The 15,954-nt window shown below is 45.5% G+C and overlaps 1 protein-coding gene across 1 annotated transcript in view; it reads right to left on the bottom strand.

Annotated features, from left to right (window-relative positions):
• LOC131281916 (centaurin-gamma-1A) overlaps nt 1-15,954 on the bottom strand; it is a 38,408-nt gene that overhangs the window by 8,372 nt on the left and 14,082 nt on the right. The window contains exon 2 of the mRNA XM_058311280.1: nt 4,271-4,503. Within this exon, the coding sequence (XP_058167263.1) occupies nt 4,271-4,503 (233 nt within the window). The remainder of the gene's footprint in view (nt 1-4,270; nt 4,504-15,954) is intronic.

Raw genomic sequence — 15,954 nt, forward strand, 5'->3', positions numbered from 1 at the left:
ACGGGTTTGCGAAATGCGACTACGGAACCGTAAGGAACCGTAACGAGGTGCTTGGGAGAAGAACGGGCAGGTCCTGCGGCAATGCGAAGGATGTGTGAAGGAAAAACTCAGCTGCCCTCGAGACTGTAATTACCAGCCCATTGCAAAGTATTCGCCGCACGTCTCGAAGTCGCCGCGTATGATAGGGATGATGATGAGCTTATGGTTTATGGTTGTTGGTGGTGAAAACCCACTTTCAGGAAGCCTTCCACTAGGCCTTCGACTCGGATGCCTTTGATATGTCGCCTACGGCTTACGGTCTGCAGCTAGCATTTCTTGGATTTTATCCCCGGAAGAGATTTATGCATTTCCATACGCCATGTTCTAGACTGAACGAAGTTTTGCAACCGAGGAAACCGAGACAACCCCGGGGGGCTTAGAAATATGAACCAGGCTATATGGCTCTCACAAACAGACGTACATGTACTTTTTTTTTAACTTTTCCCTCAAACCACCGAAACAAATCGCTGCGGGGGAACGTGCGCACACTTTTGTCCTGCAATTGTTGGATTTAATTTAAGTTTAATTCCCTCTTTGTGCCATGTTTTTCCACCATCTCGGAACCATGAGTGCGACACATAATTAAAGGGTGTAGTTCCCGTGCGCTTCAAAAGGGTGCGCACCACTTCCCGTGCGGATATGTAATGGCCGCGGGTGGCACCATTAAAAGGACTCTGTGGCCAGGGCAGACCATCGCTTTTGTGTATGTATTTGTAACGCGTCACGTGTGTTTCCATCAATTTGCCAACGAATTGACGCATGAAACAGCCAGCCGTCGCCAAAGTGCAGTTGCAGTTTTTGAAAAAGGAATAGCGTATTTAAATCCGATGGTGGCTGGTTTTTAATTTGTCAGGACACGTCGGGGAACAACAATGGAGGGTTTGTGAGGAGAGATCGCATTTCAGAACGGTTTTGTTTTTAAAGTGTCCTTATACGTCTTGTACATTTATTCACAAAAAATCGTTGTTTATTTTAAATATTGGAAGAGGAAAAATTGTACATACTGAGTAACACTAACGGAAAACTAAAAGTTTCCAAAACGCATCTTGTAAAAAAGATAAAAGCCGTAAGCTTTATCTCAAAATGCGAACCGTTTGAAACAGTTCTAAAACCCTCATTAATAGAGCGATAAATAATCGAAACAACGAACAACGTTGGGCGAAAGCGGGAATCGATACCGGCGGTTCGATTCGTTCACGTTCAACAAAAATATTTACATTACAATCACCACTGACTGCTGAAGTCGCGTCCGCTTCCAGGCCATTTCTCCCCAATGATTCGTCCTTTTAATGGCGCATCCTAGCTTACGGTTTATTTCGGGCATGAAATTGACAATTTATAACCCGGCCTTCCGCGAGGTTTTGTCCTGTGCGCGGAGCAAAAGCTTTCGATGGAACATGAAACGACCGAAAGAGAGAAAGAGGTCGAGGAACGAAAAAGAAAAAAAAGGGGTAAAAGCCACCGCGCGCTAAGGATCAATAAATCGTAAAACTGATACGCAAAACAACCCATTAGCAATTCATCCTCGATTGGCAAAAAGGATAGTGTAACAGTTTGTTGCATGTAACGGGATTCGCGGCGAGCTACTTTCTCGAGGGGGTTGGGATTTTGCACATCCCGTTCTGGATTCTGGCTTGGAATCCGGCTCCCTTTCTGCAGTCGGTGGCGTTCCTCTCTCTATCTATCGGGAGGCACACTAATTAGCAATTCAAATTATCTGCAACCAATTTTCTAGGGTTACCGCCTACCGTCCCCTGGAACACCCGTCATCCCCGGGGGAAAGTCATTAAAGTGCAATAAAATGTGCATGCGATGCGGAGAGCTTTACGGTTGCGTTAACTATCGAGAACGGCCTGTAAAATGCAGATAGACCCGGGAGGTAATCGATCGGATCGTATCGGATCGGATAAAGTAAGGGTCGGAATGTAACTGATTGGAGGACTGGAGTCCTCCTTGCTCTGCATATTCCTTGGCGGCCACTCACACAAATGTGCCCCGTAACGATCGCAATCGGGCGTCCGGTGACTTGTGATACATGCACACATTGTTGTTTCGATGCAGCGCCACCGTTACGCTGCATAACGCTGCATCGGCGGCGCGACTCGTGCTGATGCAACCAATTATTCACGCACCACCCGTGGCGCAACTGTGGCTTAGGTCTGCATATGCAAATTAACATCACCTTTTTTTTTTTGCAGGGCGGGTATCGCGCGATTATCGATGACTCGATGCTCGTGTGCGATGGTTTAGCGAGTTGATGGCGAATTGGCGAGTGATGAGTCCGCGGGTGATTTTACGATCTCGTAGCTTTTCCCGTTTACCATCCCCTGCTACTTTTCTTCGCCCCGCCAATCGGTGCATTGTTCTGGATCAGAACCCCATTCGTCATTCTTTACCGAACAGCCCTTCTTCCGATATGGGGAGGTTGAAATAATTTGCAACAATTAGAATGCAATAAAGTTTCCGTTCGATTCAACATCACCCTCCCATTGGTGGGCAAGGGTTTTTTTTAAACCGATCCTTCAGGGAGGGAAAGGACAATCACAATTCAAGCTGTACATCCGGTTCCTGTTTTTTATCAAATCTAGCATCGATTGTTTTGCTTTCAATGACTTTTGAAATATGCAATATCATTAAAAAGGATACGTTGCAAAAATTAAAAATAAAGGGGAATGCAATCCAGGACTACACTCTACACGTAACTGCCGAGGACAATGTAGCAGAACTGTTAGAAAACAATTCGTTTAATATTCAAAAATGTTTCAACTGCCACCCGCAAAGCTTGTCGAGTAATCTTTTCGATCAAATAAATATAAGAACTTCAATGTCAAGGTAGTGCGTCAATTTATTGCCCCACATGAGTGCTTCACTTTGCCTCAGGGGCGACACATTGCTCCTACCCACTCACACCACTTGGTGCCTGACCTCCTCACATAAAACGCCCCAACATGTTTGAAAGGCGGTGTGAGACACAGCTTGGTGGCGCCTCTCAGTCAAACGCGGTTGGCGTCTCCGTAAACGTATGCGGAACTGGGCTTTCCTTATACGTTGCCACGACACCCCGAAGGCAGAGAGTGAGGACAGGTCGACAAAGTACCCTTGAAAAATATCCAGTCACCATCATCGAGGTGGTAGCATCTTTAAGCGATTGAAGAAAACTTACATTCCGGTGTTTATCGCGATCGTTTCTTACAACTTGTCAATCGAAAATCTATTTTCGCTTTATAAAGTAATGCAAAAATGGTCACTTATGTAAGTTGCAGTTAGAGTTGTGTAAATCTGAGTCAGATTCATGAATAAGGGATTCATGAAACTTTCGTCGAGAGATTCATGAATCCTAAACACACCAACTGATGAAAAGACACCAGCCAAAAATGGGTTGAGGGACCTCTTTTTTTTTGGTCACATTGTCCACACCTATGAGAGAATTGGGGAGATTCGTGACAGATCCATGAAAGATTCATGAAGATTCATTAAGGTTTCGAAAGGTTAATTAAGCTTTGAAGATTCGAATCCGCAAAGATTCGTGAAACCATCGGAATGAATCTTAGGTGAAAGATTCATTAGGCACAACACTAGTTGCAGTGGATCTATATTTTAAACCCAAACTTCCATAAAAAAGCTGTAAGCGTATTCTTTAGTTCAATGTATTCGCAACTCATCTTGATCAAGCAAACCTAACAGAAAGGTCAGTACACTGGACATTCCTGGCTCATCAGCTGACGAGCGTAACCGATGCGGCCAATGGTAAACACGTTCCATCCATCGTAACAGAGGTCAATTCAATTCACCTGGGATATTCCGCCTTCCCGCGTGTTTACAACCCATCGGGCCCTCTCGTCTATATTGGAATCGTTAATTAGAACTCCACCACTTTGGGGCGCAGTCTTCGACGTGATAGGCAAAAAGGTAGGTCGGCCAGCGGTCAGTAGTCGGGGCAAATTGTGCAATCGTGCTGATGGTGGAACTGCCACTCAGACGGAATGATAACAGGATGGGCACAGCCGAAGCGAAGTTGGCAGGTTGCAAGAACTCCCCATCGCTAGAAATAGGCAAACACTGTCCAAGTCTAGCGTAAGCGCCTCAGTTTTCGTTTTATTATATGCCCAACCCAAAAACCATTCATCCGTTTATTCGTTTTGGGGCGCATTCGCCGACATGCACCCGACAACCGACCACTGGAAGGGTAAAGAGTTTGGCTTGTTTTATTTGCTAAATGAGGTCGACTCACCTGTATCTCCGGCGGACCACCCTCGTCCCGTATCAGCAGCAGGTAGCTTTGATTGTCGATCTGGATTTCCTTCTTGAACCGGCCGCCCTCGGGCGACTCCTCGTGCATGTACGTGCCGGTCAGGTAGCGGTGCACCAGGGCCGACTTGCCCGAGCTGAGACTGCCGACGATGCCGAGCCGGATGTCCGGCACCGATCGCGAGATGGTCCACTCCTGGCTGTTGACGAACGAATCTGCGAAAAAAGGGAGGGAAGAAGATCAAAACGTTAACGAACGGCAGTAGAACACGGGGAAGGAATTATTTTCTTTCCTTCGTCATCCTTCAACGCTTCGAAGGTGCTGAAAATTTCGCCCAATTCAAATCCGGTGGAGCGTGTCGTCTTCGGATTTTTGCCACAGTGAATGAGAACACACAAAAAAAACCCCAAAAACTCGTTTCCACGGGCAAAAGGTGTTAATGAAACGATTGTGGATGCGAGCGGCATGGATAAATATAATAAAACACGAACGCGGACGATGGCACCTAATCCTATTTCTGACAGAAGGGATTTGCATCTTATTTGCGAGAACTTTCGTAACGCCGTCGACCAAAGGGAGCTGACTTTCGCCTCCCGGGTTGTAGTGTATTTCCCCCCGCTAATATATTTCCGTTGTGTGTCCTCCATCCCGAAATTAACGCAAATGAAGGAAGGTCAGTCCGCGGGCAGGAAGAATTTCCCATTTTCATTAACACCTCTCCCTTTTGAAGTGTCAATCTTGAAACTCGCGACGCGTGAGCAAGTTTTCTTTGGCAGAATAATAGAGCCATTTTTGGAGGGTCTATGTGTTTTTTGTTCATTTCGTTTCTTACCTGGAAGCTGGATAAGTTGAGGAATTTCGTTAGGAATTCTCCGTAAAGGGGTTTCGCGGGAAAAAGGCGACGAAAGGCTGAGGAGCAGCAGCAAGACCGATCGGCGGAATTAGATCTCATCAAAATGTCATTTTCGGGTGACAGAATCCCTGGTTCCTCAGAAAAAAAAACCTGACGAATGTCTCCGTGTGGATCCAGCCGAGAGGAGAAAAGCCTTCGCTTTTCGTTCCTATATTATTTTTATTCAAATCCGCTTGTAGTTAATCAACGAAGGATTGTGTTTTGATGCATGCTTCGCTTTGCCTTTCAGCATCCTGGCCGGCTGGTTTTCGCTGGCGCCCCCGGGGGATCATGGCCGGTACATACAACTTTTTTGACGAAACTGTCAACGCTCTCCCGGGAAGCCGATTCCGCCGAACGACGGCGGCCTTTGCCCTTAACGTGATGGTCATTATTTACATAACCGTACCAAAACCGAGCGAAAGGAATGATGGAAAACGGTGTTAAACATTTTCCCTCATTCCGGAGGTCCGACGAAAATTCGCTTCACTGGTTTGTTGGGGGGTTGTTTTGCTTTCCTTAATCTTCATATACATCTTTGGAATGTCCGATTCGATCTGGTTTTTGGCCGGTGGTGGCGATTTATCTCACGCCGTGAGAGCGCGCTTGAGACGCGCGACATCGACATATGTTTCCATTTTGTATTTCTTGTAGCAGTTGTGTAGAATGAAATGGAAAAATCCTTAAATATTATTGATGACTGTTTTCCCGCACACAACATGTGTTATTTCGTTTTGAAACCCTTAGGATTTTAAAAAAGTAAAATTCTTTGTTTTTCATTCAAATTTTCCTATTTAGAAACCGATATTTTATTTTAAAGAAATAATATTTTCCACACTACAAATAATACATCCATCCTTGGGTTATGCTTCGAACACCCTAAAGCACGAGAAAAGTGATTGATCGAGGAAAGATTAGCCTGCAAAGTATCGTAAGACCCCCGATCGGGACCGGCCAAAGGACACACAAACAAACGGAACACTGTGAAAGGTATCCTCTGCCCGGAGGATGTGCACTTACGACGCTTTGGGTTTGTCGGAAAAACTGGACCAAACCGAGCGAACAGTGGCTACCGATCCCATGTGCTTGATTGATGTCGCAAGCTGAAACCGCCCTTTCTTCCACCGTCGGATCATTCCACCCGGTTTTCGGACGGAAATTTGACATGCAATGTTTTCAAAAGGAAATAACATATCATCGGTTGTGTCGCAAATAAAAAGAGACACAGACCCTTCGACCACAAGAAAAGGGACAGAAACTTGGTGGTGGAAGGGACTTTAAAAAAATCGTGTTACAACTGGGAGTGAAGAGAAAAAGAGCATGTACACGCCATGCGTTCATCTTCCGACACCTTTGCTGAAGCGTTGCACGGAATGCAGATTTGCATCTTGATTGATTGCTGCCTTGCCTTCCGCTCGAACTCCGGTGATATTTTTCACGCTCGGAGGCGAATCGTCTGTCGAAGAAGCGCCCCACACTGGCGAGAGATTGCGCAAGATTGATTGCATGTAAATTAACACCGTTTAGGCGAGATACCGGGTGACGCAAGAGAAGGGTTCAGCCGTTGCCCAACGCGTGAGAAAAACCTGCCCGGGCAACGTCTGCTAAGGTGTTTCCCCTGTCCTCAGTAATACTCTCGATCTGGAGCGAACGACGAAACCAAGCCAGAATGGTTCATATGGCAAGAACCAACCATCCCGGAAGAGTGCACGGAGTTCCTAAAGGCATGTTCGAAGCTGTCCGGACAAATTAGTTGACGCATCTAATCCTCGAATTAATCACCGGGCCATTTGTCTCCAAAAGCCGCACGCCCAGGATCGACGACGATCTTTACTCGGATGGGGGGTTTGTTTTTACGGGGAAAATATGTTTTGTCTTCTGGTACGGAGAGTTTGTTGGTAAAATTTTTCGATACAAGCGAGGTCGCAGGTCGACAGGCGGGACATAAATTTCGTAATTTGGAAACGAACGACAACGAACGTTCGTATTTTTGGCTGGAAATATTGCCATTCATTTGCTAATCGATTTCTAAAAATAATATAAGGTCAAACAAACAAGTGAATTTAATCATAATTTGATCCTTATGAAACGTTGTTTCGATCGAAAACAACATAAATCATCGTGCAATCCCACCGAAGCGTGATAATGAAAACATGTTAAAATTGTTTTCATCGACATTTTCAATCAATTTTCCGACAGCATGGTTATTTCGTCACGAACACGTCGGCACGTAATTTATTTGACATGATTTTCCGGTTGGGAGGGAGAGGACGAACAGCTGTTTTCGCTTCCGAAGGTCGTTTCGCACTTCTACGACTTAGTAGTGGCATAGTTTGCGCAAGTAAAACGAGAAAAGAGGTGCTGGATCAGCTGTATTTTTATATAATTGTACATCGAAAAGACAAAATCGTACAACCGGCTTTTATTTCACACCCAGTGGAATGCAATTTGTGCATCAAAACCTGGTACAGATTCCAAAACCAGTTGTTGCCTGAATTCCATTTCCATGCCAAACATGTCAGTGGAATATATTTGAATACATGATTATTCGATTTGGCACAAACTTCACTCGGGCAATGATGAATCAGAAATGATAAAAATTCCGTTCGCGACTCAAGGAAATGATTTGCGCAGCAGATGTTTGCATTTCGAGCATGAAATTGCTCGAAGTGTTTCACGTAAATGAAATACAAAATAAAAACACATGATGAACAAAAGGTTCAATTTGATGAAGAAGGATCTAAAACATCTTTTGTTTCATGAAGAAGGATAAAAAAATCCCCACATGAGGTTGATTAAGGTCGGTTAAAATTCCGATGATGATGATGTTGATAATGACGTCAACCCAGCAACACTAATCGAACCTCCTCCCGTGGCGGAGAAGAAGGGCTGATATGGTTTCACTTTCATCCACCCACCGCGTAACATCGAGTAAATTTGGCCGGTGGCCATCGCTAGCCTTTAGGTTACGTCGCGGTCCGATTGTTAGTAAATTGGTTGCCAACACACACACACTTCGTTACGCCACGATGATGGAACGCGAACAATCCGAAGAAGACAATCAAAACAAATGCCCAACTTAAAAACTGCTGCGGCCTTAAACGAAGTGTTGGCGAGAAAAGTGAGATAGAACGGTGATATAACACCGCATAAGAAGAGAAACACGGACGATTTTCTTCATTTTCTCGCTTTCCCACCGACCGGGGGTTTTCACTGCGGCATGGGTGGCATATTTCAAATCCCTTGCCCTGTTGTCCCGGCTCGTTTTCAACGTTGCAGTTATGCTGCAGTATGTTGCAGGAAGTTTACGGCCATAAATTAACGTGTCAAATGGGTTCAAACAAATCATTTACACCTCGCGCCACCAGATGGAAAAACATGCTCCTGGCATGGCGGCCAGCTTTCGGGAGCATTAAGATGCACTAGGGCATCCCCCCGTGAAATCTTGTCATAATCATTAGTCATTTGCTTCAGGTTGCCGCAAACAAGCAAGCAAGTGGACAGCCTCGTTTCGTTGCGCTTCATTTTTTTAACGACCAACTGGTGAGAATCGACCCGGCGGACTTCTTCGCTTCATGTGATACTAATTTCCACGCGCCGGAGTGACGAAAACAGAGCTGAAATAAAGATGTCGCCCCCTTTGCGGAGTTCGAACCCAAAAAAGGAACCCCTGCCAACACTGGTACGGGTCGGAGCCAAATCTGCACTTGGCAACCAGAGGCCCACCAGAGAGCACAGACCTTCTTCGTCGTCGTCGCTAGTTGGAACTATTTCACGGTCGTAAAACCGTAATGACCAGTTGGGTCGATGTTGGGCCCAAAACGCTGACTCCCCCGTCGCGAATGACGCCATCACGCGGCAGCCGGTCGAAGAAGGAAAATACATTAGTCGGTAGCCCCAGCCACTGGTTGGCGACAGTTGAATGGTCATGTCCAAAAATATCCAGCTGACTAAGCGTTGCAACTGTTGGAATCGACCGTCATGCAGACGGACAAGAAGTTCCACCCGGCTGAGAGCGTTGTACTTTATGTTGTGTTGCATTATGTCGAAGAATTCTAAATGACTTTTATTAGAGCTGGGAATTTCTGAATACACTGTTGATAATTTTGGAAAATACTTCTTGTATATTGTCGTTTCTTAAAAAGAAATTTGCATTATCACGCGTTTGTCATCACCATCACCAAAAGGGAAAACCCCTCTGGTAAGATGAGACATCAACAAACAAATGTTTAGGCAGTCATGTGGAAAATACAGCAAGGGTAAATGCTACCGATGGAGTAGGTATAAGAAAGGTGATGAAAAATACCTCGGGGTGACGCACCTGACAAACTCAAAGAAGGTGATTTTCCCCCAAGCCGAGACATTCCAAAAACACCCATTCTGCTAACCACCAACCGTAGAACCGGAAGTAGATACGTCTGGAATGTCTCAAGACTCAGTTTTCTTATCCCCCAGCGTGAAACCTATAGGAAAAAACCAATCGTGCGGAAAAATACGCCTATGGTGAGGCAGGTGAAGGAAAAAATTAAATCCAAAAACACGCTCACCCAAAATTCGACGCCGCGAGAAAAGCTTTTGCGCAGTCCGAGAGGGGGGTAAACTAATTGAATGTAATGATGTGGAAAAACGTTCCGGTCAGTGTTTCCGGATTTGCGTTTTCATTTCCCTCTCGAGAGGCCGGCCGCGTTTCTCCCCCCCCCCCCCCCCCCCCCCGGGATCATTACCGGAGCTGGAGAAGGAAACGTAAATGTTACCACTTTTCCAAGCCAAGTTCTTTCCAGCTCTGGGGGCTTCTTCGAGCTTTGCTCCGGTTTTTGGTAATAATAGTTTCCCTTTCCATTTTGCGTTCTTTCCACTTTCACGCCTGACTGCGGAAGCGTGGGGGAGGTTGGAAGCAATAAACACCGATGCCCGGAAGGACCGAAATGCCGGCGGGTCAAAACGGCGGAAATGGACTTCCCGGCAATTCCCTGATTATGCTTTCCGCACATGGTCCTTTATGATTACCATATCATCATCCATTTCAACAAACAACGAAATGGTGTTCTTCACCCGTCTTCGGGATTCCTGTTGAAGAACATCGCTTTATTTTGATCGATCTGTTGTGTCTGTCTGTGAGGTGGTGTGAAAGAATTATGTTGAAGAAAAACCAGAAGAAAAAGAGGGGTAGCGAACACCCCCCGGCGGGGCGGTATGATTCAAATGTGCATATACTTATATTCTATCATTTCCGTTTCCGGTTCGAAAAACACCGTCCCAAGCGCATCGAAATCATCCCATCATTCGAGAGGGAATAAATTAATTAGACATGCAAAACTACAAGCCGAAAACAAGAGGTAGGGGGGAGAGACTAGAACAGTGACCCTTTGCTTCTTAGTTTCCCTCTTCGTTGTCCAGCGTGCAGTGAAGGAAAACACTTCTTTCGTTTGAAGATTCCCCTCGAGATCGACCGCGGAGTTTCCACTGGCAAAGACAAGCTTTCCTCGGCAACGCTAGAACTGAACCAAAAGATGATTAAACAAAACAGGGAAACGACCCACCCAAAAGCTCTCTAATCGCAGCGCGTAAACAAAATGCCGTTGAAAAAACACACAAAACAAATGCAGCAGACTAGAGAGAGAGAGAAGGGGTTGGTCACGGGGGGGTATGTTTTATGTTTGGTTTGGGGAGGGAAAATGTTTCAAAATTGCCCCAGACGGTGCCGTAGTCGAAACCACGGAGAAGTTGGGCAGTCGTTTCGGTCTCGGACAGAATTATACACCGGTGGCCACTTGGCGTGAGGTGAACGAACGCTTAAGGTGTCCACTTCGGTTGATGAAGCGCTCGAACGATGAGATGAGGTGAACTTTCTTGCAGTTCGTACCCAGAAAAGCACTCTCTTTATATTCTAATCCACTTTATATTTCGTTGATTAGTCTGGTTTTATTGAGTTTAGTTTCAGATGTGTTGTTTTAAAGTCCATTCCAAAGAATTACTTTCTGTCCAACACAACAATGACAACTATAACCAACAAGTATCAACATAAATTTATTTTAATATTCATCAAAGTACCTTCACGTTTGGAGCGGGAATAGACTTTACATTCTCTTTGTTTGTTTTACCTGATTTTCCTACAACATATGCTAAGGCTAGAAACATTCCTCCGCATCCCATTTCCCTACAACATTTGGTTAAATTTGGTCGTCTCGGTGGCATAACCATTTCCTGGCATTCGATAATTCGATAAAGCCACCACATCATCATCTGTAGGTAATTGAAAAACCAGACGCCAGACTTGACGAACAGACCCCGCATGGCATGATGAAAATAATGTAATCATATTTTTCAGCCGGGTGGGGTTTGAGTGATTAATTTAGACGTGATTTGATTGAAAATTGAACAGATTGCAGGTGGAATAGTGACGGAACAGGATAGACCATTTTTTCCCGGTCGCCATATGCCAAGCTTCGTGTGGATTGGATGAATAGTTGGTACAATTTGATCAAGGATCAATTGGATTAATAGTAGCAGAGATTTTCATTTAGGTCAACAAGAAATTCGTCCATGTTGCTTTTGAAAAACCACTCACGTAAAACCATAGAAAACTCTAGCTTTTTCGTTCCAACAAAATTGCCATGTCCTAGTGTAATTCTCCAACATTACCCAACCCGGGAACGCCGGGATTGAATGGGGCAAAAACTTACCAATCAGTTACAATTCAATGATTGTCCAATTGAGGTTAGGTTTTGCACTGAAGTGCGACGAATGATAGAAGGCAGAAAAAAAAACCCGAAGCTTTTCTTCACGCTTCACGACTGACGAAGTCTGTGTAATGGTTCGACGAGGACAGTAACAACAGCAGTTCGATGGCCAGATTCGATCGTACTTCGATCGCATTTATGTTGAGCAAGAGGTTGCGTTTGAGGTTTTTCTTTTCCAACTACAATTCAACTGGATTATGCAATCACCCTTTAGCGCGATCATTTGTCTACGGAGTGTCACGCAGGCAAGATTGGGCGCCGATCATAAATAAATAGATGATCATAAAAGGGGGTACTTTCACTGGGCGTTTCTCTCTTTGGCACCGAAGAAAACTCATGCCGCTGGAGCGAAAATGGAAAAGGAAATGTCTACCCAAAGGCGACGGATAAATCAATTAGTTCGGCAAACACGTGCAGCAGGAAAAGTCATAACAACGTCGTCGTGGCGTGTGTCGGCAACGGCCAGTTGTCAAACGACAGTTCGATCGACCGATGTAGACACAAGCACGTGTGCCATGTTTGCCTGGCACATACGTATCTCTCTGTCTCTCTCTCTCTTGGCCAAACACTACACTGCACATTTGCATTGGGGGTTTTTTTTTTTGCTGCGGTAATGCAATTTATGAGCGCTCGATCGATCGATTAGTTTGCTCCCTTCGGTCGTAGATTATCCCTCGGAGTTGGCGCCGCTGCGAGGACGGCTAGCCAATTTCTAATTTCTTGCTTTCTTTGGGCTTTATAGTCGACCCTAATTCGGCCCCCGGGGCCGTTGGGTAAACGCAGGCAAGATAATCATGCATGCGCATGTTTGGAACCACACAATTAGCCGTGCGGGATGAAAGCAAACCGTTAGCATTACGTGTCGTCCGCTACTTTGCATTCGAGACGTGATTCGTTACCCTTCGGACCAGAGCACATTCGATTGGCCTCTCATCGAGGGCAGTTAAGCTACGACATAATCGTCTTATTTAATCTACTCTGTCGTACGGAAAATTAATCGACCCTTCCCGGGACCGCGGGGGAACGGTTTTAAAATTAATCAACATAATTTACTGTCGATGGCTTCATCGTGGGCACAAAGATGCATTCCAATAAGACAAACTTGCGCACAACTCCGGTTTCGAGTACTCCGCCGTTCTCCAAACAAATCGAACACAGTTATGTGTAAACGGTGCGAAACTTCTGCCAATATCCTCCTCGAGGAATGTTTGCACATTCCGAGACGAAGTGATGTTTGCATCCATATGCAAACTTCCTTGCCTCGCTTATACCGCAACATTGTTTGGAGTTGTGAACCGTAGCAGGTGGTGCTCCAAAAGGCAAGCAACAGATTCCTACCCCCCCCGGGGAGTATTAGCAACTGTGGTGTAACTTTCGGTGTTCATCCGGCCAACCACCGATACACAATCGATATTTGGAAGATATTCCCCAGCAAGTGTGAAACTGGAACGCTCGCTTCTTCACCAATGCGGAATGCTGTTTGTTTGTTTCCGAACCCGAACTGATCATGCCATAAATCATACCGAGGAAAATCGGGGGGAAAAACAGAACTCTCTCGCAATTGGAAAGAAGATTTCCATTTCTACGAAATCTCGTCCAGTTCGAACGGAATCAACGGTGGAACATATTTCATCTTCATCGTGTTTTGCTTCGGCTCCGATTGTTTCCGGGTTAAGCTTCTGCCTCGGAATGTTGTGTACCTAAAGTGCAATCTTCCATCTGCTAGAGAGGACGATGGATTCGCAAAAGATTGGCACACATTTTGCACGCGATGGAATATTTATGGCAGTTTGTTGCTATTCAATTGAAGAAAGATGCACTGCCAGGAAAAAAAAGCATTTGTTATGACGTTAACATCGGAGGAAGCGCTACAATACAACAGGCTGCCCGTCCAGTTGCTCTGGGCAAACATAAGATTCTTTAAAGAAAGCAAAACATTGCTACAAGTAAACCATGGCAGGGAACTTCAAAAACCCAATCGCAAGAAAACAATCATCTCGAGAACCGGGTTTTTCTTGTTTTGTTTTCATCGAACGAAGGAGCGGAATCAATATTTTTCTCTCAGCGCACGATTCCGGACTTTTCACTCGCCCTCGCCCCCCCGATATGTAAGCAGATTGCAAAGAAAATCCTTTTGGAAATGTTTATCTTTTTGCCCTCTTGCGTCACACGAAGCAGGAAGACCTTCAGGTGAGCCGCGCGTAAACTGCAACTGCAACTGGACCGGGGGAAAGAAGGTCGGATCGGAAAACAGGTCGCGCGCCGGTGAAAGGTTCGACATGGAAGATACATACAAAAGGCCATCCATTTTTCCTTGTGCACCCTCGCAAAACGGGAAGGGGCACAGAACGGAGGGGAAAAAAATGGCTTATAAAATAACGTTTTCTTTTTGCAGTTCTTGGAGGAACTGTTCTTAGTTTTTTCTAGCTCAAGGGTAACACGAAGGATCGTGCCGTTCTTTGCATTCCTTTTGGCCCTCGGAACCGAGACGGTTGCCATACGAAAGGTGCCCTTTGCTAGGCTGTGTTTGCTCTAGATTTCGGTTGGGTATGTGCCTTTCACAAGCAAAAAAAAAAAGAAAGATATCGGAGCACAATCCGAACTCGGTAAACAATCTTTTCGACCCGCCAGCCATTCCCGAAAGGCTTTGCAACCGTTTTAAAATCTGCCGAATGCATCGAACGAAAGCACAACACACACACACACGCACACAAAAAGCCGGAACAGCTGCCACACGACCTACGCCGAGCTGGCACGGGTGTGTTTGCCCGTCTCCTCGGGAGAGGAAAGTTCGGATCACCCTCGCCCGGCCCGGGGGTTAAGAGGAAGCTTGCCGATCCTATCATCCTTTCGTCTACGAAACCGTCGACGATTCCTCAACATTGCGCATGAGGTAAAGGAGGCTAATAAATCCCGGTTCCCGGAGCCTGATGAAGAAGCGCAACCTTTCTCCGGGCCATAAGGACTCGGAAGCAGATTATTCTCTGACCGGATGTGACCGTGTTCGTTGCTCCAGTTTCCGTTAGGTATTATCTCGGGGAACTTCCCAGGAAGCTAGGCCCATGCCATGCCGACTAATTACGGCCCGATTGTGTCCACCTTTGGTTACATTTTTCCTTCCGTTGTCCGTCGCTGCAAAGAGTGAAAGCAAAGGAATGAGAGCAGGAAACGCTGGGAAAAAGGTGCCCACGTTTTGTGCAAACTCATCAAACGCCATGTCCAGTCTTGGTCCTCTGAAAGGTACAAGGATAGGAGGAAATGCACTTCTTTTTTGCTTTGCTCACTGAATGACAAAGCAAGATTGGTACGTTTCCGTTAGATCCAGCTCCAGCTTGTGGGTTAATGAATCGAACAAATTCGCTTGATTTGAGCAACAAAATGCAATTTGAGCCCGATTTGTAGCGCAAAGAACCGGTTAAAGGGAGTGACCGTTGGTCGTCACGATGATGCAATTAGAAGTTGAAGCCCTGAGAAAAATATCTTGAGAAAAGGTACTATGACTAGGCAAAAGACAAAAATGGAGTTGATTAACAACAGGTTTTCCCGTCGATGCAAATTGTTTGTTATGGAATGCGAAAAGAGGAAAAATCAGTGGTCGCTAATTGCCAGCTTGTTCGAAAGCGAATACAGCCTGCATTAGATAATTTAAATCTTCGTTCGCTTGAAGATTCCAACTCAAGAAACAAACATACAGTAACTCTATCAAATTAAGATTGAATCGTGGAAGGGACTTTAAAATTCATTTGAAACAAATTGTGGACTTTACTCTCGATGCCGATGTTTCATCTTCTTCCAAAGGTTCAGTTGGGCGGAGTTGGCAAACCCCATCCTCGGTCAAGACTGCCGACATTCACTGCTTTTCTACATTCCTTTTTTTTCCTCTTCACAGTCCACTCTGCAGTCAAATGTAAAACCAGTTTATAAATTCATGCTTGACGCATTTTGGTTTCGCAACTCCGCAAAGGACCACAACGCCGGAATAGGGGGCCCACAACCAAGGGAGCCTAAAACACGGTAAAAAGCCGTTCAAAAAA

This window comes from Anopheles ziemanni, chromosome 2 (genome assembly GCF_943734765.1).
Source record: "Anopheles ziemanni chromosome 2, idAnoZiCoDA_A2_x.2, whole genome shotgun sequence".
NCBI classification, from domain to species: Eukaryota; Metazoa; Arthropoda; class Insecta; order Diptera; family Culicidae; genus Anopheles; species Anopheles ziemanni.